At 36.2% G+C, this 7,638-nt stretch overlaps 1 protein-coding gene across 2 annotated transcripts in view; it reads right to left on the reverse strand.

The window, feature by feature from the left end:
• Nucleotides 1-7,638, reverse strand: part of LOC107719324 (growth factor receptor-bound protein 2) — an 81,204-nt gene that overhangs the window by 12,200 nt on the left and 61,366 nt on the right. For both annotated transcript variants that reach the window (XM_016526722.1, XM_016526721.1), the window contains one exon: nt 4,037-4,134. In XM_016526722.1, the coding sequence (XP_016382208.1) occupies nt 4,037-4,134 (98 nt within the window). The remainder of the gene's footprint in view (nt 1-4,036; nt 4,135-7,638) is intronic.

The following is a 7,638-nucleotide window of genomic DNA, read 5'->3' on the forward strand; positions in this document are numbered from 1 at the left end:
TTCCAGTGTATTAAAAATAATAAATAATAAACTAAAATATAAAAATGATATATTTTGCTGTAAATTGCAGTACTTTAAACAAGATTTAAATAAGAATAATTTCTGCATAAATGTTTTATTGAAGAGATCCAGTGTCATAATTACTGCTCATTCAAAGTGGAATATAATATAATATAATATAATAACCTGAAAAAAAATACAATAACCTCAAAAAGTCACACTGAACAATTATTCCAACCTTCATATTTTCATTCAAATCAAATTAAATATGTAATGGACATCTAGTTTAATCAAAGATAAAGCGAATTCTTTTACTCTATCTATACTTGCTTGAAACAATGCGTCATGTGAAATTATAATACAGTTCTGCTCCCAGAGGGTCCGTTACGTTACGATTAGGATCCTGCCTAATCTCTCCTGTCCGCTTTGATGTGGACGGCACAAGCCACAGACACACACAAACACAAAGAGCATGTGACCAGGAAGTGGCATTAAAGCACTCGAGGGCAAATTCCACTCGCCGCATCCCGCTCGACAACCGTCTCTCTCTGCTCAAACAGGTGGACGGCATTTACATCACCTGTCCTGACAAGAGGCCCCTACCATAAACCTGGCCAGTCTTGTGTACCTGATGGTCAAAAGCCGCTCTGATTTCTGGGACGTCAAAACAAAGTGAGTCCAAAAACGCTGACGACAATTAGTTCCAGTGACGCAAATGATCAATATTCAATTATCTGTTAAAGAGAGGAACTATTCATAACAAAGAGCCTCACACCACAGGAAAAACTAATATTATTAACGCTCTTTTATTTAAAACATTACTTATTACTGTAAATATCAAACTAAATTAAAACAATGGAATGTGGCCTTCAAATATTTCCATCTGCAAGTGATTATTCAATTAAAAGTAAAAGAAATAAATGAAGATCGGCTATTTTGGCTTGGACCCGCAAGAAACCACCCAGGACGACTTGATTTTTACCTTGACACACTTTGATTGTAGGAAAAGGGACTTTGAATGGTGGATCATGTTCTTGAGCCTCATTGTGTGTCATTACATGGGTTTCAATTCTCTCTCAGGCAAATATTAGTTAATTATTTATTCATTCGTCCTTCCGCCTTTGCTACTGCACACAGGACAATAATGAAACTCACACGCATGGAGACCAGTGACGAACAAACCAAACCATCCACACGCACAAACACTTTGAGCTCAAACAAGCTGCCTGGTATCAAAAGGGCAACAAAGCATTCCTACGAAAATCATCAAGTCAACTGAGGCCATGTCCACATGTATTTTTATAAACTGAGTTTTTCCTTCTTCCGTTTAAAAAAAAAATCTCCGTCCACATGAAAACGCAAACGCATGCTGTGAAGCACTGTCAAGAGCATGCCAAACCAACAGGTGGCGATATAATCTCAACCGTAAAGCCATGTTGGCCAATCAGAAGCCTGAAAAAGTTTCCAGTAGGCGGAGATAACAGCGCAGGCTCCGACGTCACAAGCCAAAAACTCAGGTTTCGCTGTCTACACGATAACACTGCAACCGGAGTTTTTGAAAATCTTCACCCTGGCAGGAGTTTTCAAAAATGTTCGGTTTCAGTGAACTGGTGCTGCGTTTACGTGTGGACGAACGGCTAAACTGCATTTTTCTATGCGGTTTGGCTGCGGTTTTGGACAGGGCCTGACAGAAAAGAAAAGATTCTGCAAAATGCAGATTAGGGATTTGGAAAAGACCTGAGAATCTGTGATCTGAGACCAGAAGTAATTACTGAAGTGTTCAGATTAGAGCTCACACAACAGCCTCAAGGCTGACACAGTGTAAAGTACACTTGGTGTGCTGTGAAAGCTAATATATCATCAACCATATACACTGCCGTTCAAAAGTTTGGGATCAGTAAGACTTTTTATGTTTTCAAAAGAAGTTTCTTATGCTCCTTAAGGCTGCATTTATTTGATCAAAAATACAGAAAAACTGTAATTTTGTGAAATATTATTGCAATTTAAAATAACAGTTTTCTATTTTGATATACTTTAAAATATAATTTATTTCTTTGATGCAGCACTGAATTTTTATTAGTCATTACTCCAGTCTTCAGTGTCACATGATCCTTCAGAAATTATTCTAATATACTGATTTATTATCAATGTTGGAAACTGTTGCACTGCTTAATATTTTTGGGGCCTGTGATACTTTTTTTCAGAATTCTTTGATAAATAAAAAGTTGATTCAAAATAGACATTTTGTGTTGCAATATACACTACTATTCAAAAGTTTGGGGTCAGTAAATTTAAACTTAAATTTTTTAAGAAATTAATACTTTTATTCAGCAAGGATGTTAAATGGATCAAAAGTGATAGTAAAGTCTTATATTGTAAGAAAAGATTCTATTTTGAATAAATGCTGTTTCTTCTGAACTGTTTATTCATCAAAGAATCAAAGAAAAAAGTATTACAGGTTCCAAAAAAATATTAAGAAGCACAACCGTTTCCAACATTGATAATAAATCAGTATATTAGAATGATTTCTGAAGGATCATGTGACACTGAAGACTGGAGTAATGATGCTGAAAATTCAGCGCTGCGACAAAGAAATAAATTATATTTTACAGTATATTAAAATAGGAAATCAATTTTAGAAATTGCAATATTTCACAATATTTGATGAGCCTTGATGAGCATAAGAGACTCCATTAAAACATTAAAAATCTTACTAATCCCAAACTTTTGTGGACACACACACACACACCATTCAAAAGTTTGGACACTGTAAGATTTTTTTATTAATTAATTAATTATTTTAATAAATTCTTTTGTTTAGCAAATATGCATTAAATTGTAAAGTCACAATGAAGACAATTTTAATGGTTCAAAAGATTTCAATTTCAAATAAATGCTGTTCTTTAGAACTTACTGTTCTTTAAAGAATCCTGAAAAAGTAGAACGGTTTCCACAAATATATATTAAGCAGCACAACTGTTTTCAACATTGATAATAAATGTTTCTTGAGCAGCAAAACAGCATATTAGAATGATTTCTGAAGGATCATGTGACACTGAAGCCTGGAGTAATGATGCTGAAAATTCAGCTTTGCATCACAATAATAAATGACATTTTACAATATATTACAATAGAAACAGTTATTTGAAAATGTAATAATATTTCGCAATATTTCTGTTAGTTTATTGTATTTCTTATCAAATAATCACAGCCTTGGTGAGCATAAGTGCACCAAAACATTTAGACAATAGTGCAATAATTGTAAATACCTGCAACTGATATAAAAAATATATAAATAAAAAAATAAATAAAATTAGATATAAAAACTGTGGAATATCCATTTGTCAAGGCTGCTGGTGTATTTTGAAACTGACACTAGGGCAGAATGGCAGGGTTTGGAAACACTGATTCACTGGTCTGTGTGTTATTTTGAGATATTCTGATACATAAATATGAAGATGTACATTTTGAATGATGTAATAAACTAACACCATCTCTTCACTTTGGCGTTCATTTTGCTTCTGATGCCAATTTGAATTCTTGAGCAATACTTGAGACCCTCACTCGCTTGTTTTATAACAGCTGTACACAGCTCTGTTCAAAGATTTCCAAACATGATTACAGTAAAGCTCCTCATTAATACCGACAGACCCGTAAAACAGATGTCTGCAATGATGGGAAACACAGAGCAGAGGAGTTTCTCCGAGACTAGGGAAGTGAAGTCATGTCAGAGAGGGGTTAGACTGAGTTTATTCAATTCTCTGTAAGCCTGAAAGAGCTGTACACCAAGGAAATGACTCTGACGATTCATCACTTAAACAGAAAATTCAGAAGAAAAATTATTCTGAATAAAAACAATCGAGCAATATTTCTCAAGGTGGAAAAAGAGGAACTGTGCGTCATTTCGTTTGGTGATACTAGTGGCACAGAAATGACACACACTTCACCTTTAAAGCTGTGAATGATCTCATGGTGCTTTGAAAGAGGTGTAAACGGAAGTCAGGTTGTGGTGGCTAACGTATCTTAGTATACTTACGGATGCGCCTTCATCTCGATGTAGTTTTTAGGAATGAAACCGTCTTTGCCGTTTAATTCTGCCTTATACCAGTTCTGATCGCACTCTTCATTTAATACCTGTGGAAAGAAGAGAAGACGATTCATATTGATTAAACATGACTCATTATCCTGCTGTAATTGTACATTATTGCATTACACTATAATTTGCATACAGCATTATTCTGTTACACATAACAGGATCCTGCAGAGTTATCACAAGCACATGAGTTATTTTAGCCAAGACCGCCATCAAGAAAGCTAAACATCACAGCAGCATTGGAGAGTTCAAACATCTGTGTGAAAGTGTAATGCAAGAGTAATCGTGCTAAGGCCCAGCACTAACCACCAGCATTCTGGTCAGTTATCTTATTTGAGCATCACAACATGTGTGAAGATGGAAAAAATAGTGTGTGGTGAGGTGTTTGAATTTGTTTGGATGCTAAATGTGTATGTGGACTGAGGCTTTTTCAGTTTAGGCTTCAGACAACCACCAATCTGATTAAAGGTACGAAGTACTACATACTAAATTCCACAAAATGCATGAAAAACAGTTTAATCTTTGTCCAGTATTGCAGCTCTTAATTTTAGGGATGCACGATATTATCGGACCAATATCAGAATCGGCCAATAATGGCTTGAAATGTAAATATCAGCATCGGCCCAATATGAAAAAAAATATGCCGATATCTCTTGCCGATAAGAGGAATAAATTAACTCACATATGCTCAGGGTGTGCTAGCAATTAGATCATGTCAGCAGTGTGGCTCATTCTTGAAGCAAAGTTTTGCCTGAATGATGATTAGATTCACTGTTTTGGATCGCTGCATTTAATTTGAGAATGCACGTACAGAATGACGCGTTTGGTGTGTGATAGACTAAACAGTAATGTGCAGTGGCAGCAGCGCCAGCCTCCCCGGGGTCCTAATGCAGAACGTTTGGAGTTTTAATTCTGTAGGGGGCACTGTTGGCCTACTTCTAATAAAATGAAAGCAAAATACACAAATAATATTTAGACTGTGTTTCTGATTAAATTGTGCATCCCTACTTAATTTAAACAACAAAATGTGAAATTTCATTGTTTTTTAAGGTCTATAAACAATGCTGTTGGAAAATATTAATTCTGAGAAAAACATTCACCAAGAGCAATGAGCAAGTCCTCTAAATGGAAAAATTCTCATAAAATAGTGCTCTTAAATCTCTGAAATCGAATACTTTTATCTGTAGATGTTAAGCTATCTGTAGATGAAAGCAAAAGCATGTAAAAATCTAAAAATAGGAAGAATAAATATCCAATATGGATAGACACTGAAAAAATGGATTAATAATAATAATAATAATGCTAAACACGAACATTTATTGTTTTAGTTTGTTTTAATTTTCTGCAAAAAAAACAAACAAAACAAAACAAAAAACAATAAAACCTCTAAATGTGAAGAATACTCAAAAAATAGTGGTCGTAAAGGGTTAAATCTTTGCTGTAATCAAACATTATCCCTTTAAGTTATCTGTAGATGAAAGAAAATATCTAAAAACACAAATATTGGCTGATAGATATCTAATATGAAAACATACTGATTTAATAATTATTAATAGATTTACATAAAATTAAGTGATATTAAATCAGCATAAAATATTATAATCTTTACAATAGCCCATACTATTAGCTGATAATTGATAACATATATTGTGCATCCCTAAGCATCACATTATGTTGAGACTGTCACAACAGATCAGCTTTCAATTCAATTTGTTCCAAAAGGAAAGCATGGTGCCTGTATTCATATTCTCTGCATTGGCCAACATCCTTTTCAACAGCAGTCAAATGTGAGAGGGAAGGTGGGGACCAAATATCTGCCAGAGAACAGACTCAAAACTGCGGTTTGGAGGAAACGGAGCGTGCAACATCCTTCCGCTGAGGGCTGCATGATATTGGAAGAAACTCACATTGCGATATTTTATTTTTCTGTGATATATATTGCGATATGAAAAAAAAAAATCACCACATGACTTGAATAGTTTATTTGGAAAAAAAATATTGATTGGGGTGATTTTGTAGACGAGTAAATCAGCATAGGAAATAAACAAATTACAAGCATAGATAAATATAACAGAACAAAGATACAAATGAAATAAGCAGTGATTTATATTTTTCAGTTAAGTCTAACAGTATTCAGGTACAGAAATTGAATAATCAAATGTAAAATAGCACTGCATAGTCTTCACTGTATAAATTAAATCTAATAAATCTGTTAAAGCTACAAAAGTTGTGTTGTTTGATTAACATTCATAACACAGAAAGCCTCAGGAACATTAAACTGCTGTAAACCAATATAGGCTACTTTTACATATCCATTTTCTTTCTCAATTGTTTCCCTTCACCTAAGCCATAAGCAACTGCGTTTACAAGGATACTTGCAGAGCACAGTATTTCAGGCACAAACAGACGCAGACGTGAACAGATTTCAGTGTTCACGTGCTTCTGCGTGGCTACACCGGACGCGAGCGGCGCGACAAAATACTATGAACCCATTATAATCAGTGATGCTGTGTGACTGTCTACACTGGCTGCGGCGCGGCACGACACGACAAATCCCCGACAGTAAACTGATGCCGCGTTCTCTTTATGACGTACTGACACAAAGTTCAAATGATTGGCAACGGTCGCTTTGTCGCGTCCAGTGTAGACAGACTTCGCCGTTCATTTTCACCGTTCGTTCACATGTTGCGCCTAAAAACGCGTGGGAAAACTCCAGTCGCGCCGCTTTCTCCTTCTGTCCAAAGCGCTCGGGAGCTTGCGCTTTCGTGGCATCTGCCGTTGCTAAGTAACCGTGACCTGCGCTCTCCACGACGACACGGAAGTTTCAACAAAGGATAAACTGATTTCCAGCACTGAAAATCACGCGCAGTAGCTCTGCTACTAAACGTATTTAAAATGGGTATCTCTGTACAGCTGTTGCATCCGGTGTAGACACCGCGTCTGTGTGTGAGCAAAGAAAACATTCAGTATAAATATAACGACAGTAGCCTATACTAAACATCGCACATCCTGCGATGTGACTATCGCAGGTGCGCACATCGCGATATCAATGCTGAAACGATATATTGTGCAGCCCTACTTCCGCTGCAAAGATTGATGGGTAGACAACCAAAGGAAGAGGACAGAAAGAGAAAGTCTGACGACAAGGGATGGAGCATTGACCAAAAATGGGTTTGGAATAGGGATGGGTACCGAAACCCGGTATTTAATCGGTCCCGGGGCTAAATTATGAAAGACCGGAGTATCAATAAGCTCTGACGTTAACGGTTCTGCTATCGGTACTGGAGAAATTAAGAAAACACACATACATTTATTATTGCTATAGATACATTGTCTTGCAAATTCTGTCTCACCAGGGTCGCCAGCTGTTTTTATATGCAATAATATTCAAACATTTGTGTATGATGCCTTTTTGCTATTCGCAACTCAGAAGCGAGATCGCGCTCGTGCGGAGGAGCTTCAGCACGCGCAACATGAAAGCCCTGCTTAATTATGATAGAGGAGAGAACTAAACATTCAAACGTCTGCTTACACTTTAGGCCTGT

This window comes from Sinocyclocheilus rhinocerous, unplaced genomic scaffold (assembly GCF_001515625.1).
Source record: "Sinocyclocheilus rhinocerous isolate Xijiao unplaced genomic scaffold, SAMN03320098_v1.1 scaffold1533, whole genome shotgun sequence".
In the NCBI taxonomy this organism is placed as follows: Eukaryota; Metazoa; Chordata; class Actinopteri; order Cypriniformes; family Cyprinidae; genus Sinocyclocheilus; species Sinocyclocheilus rhinocerous.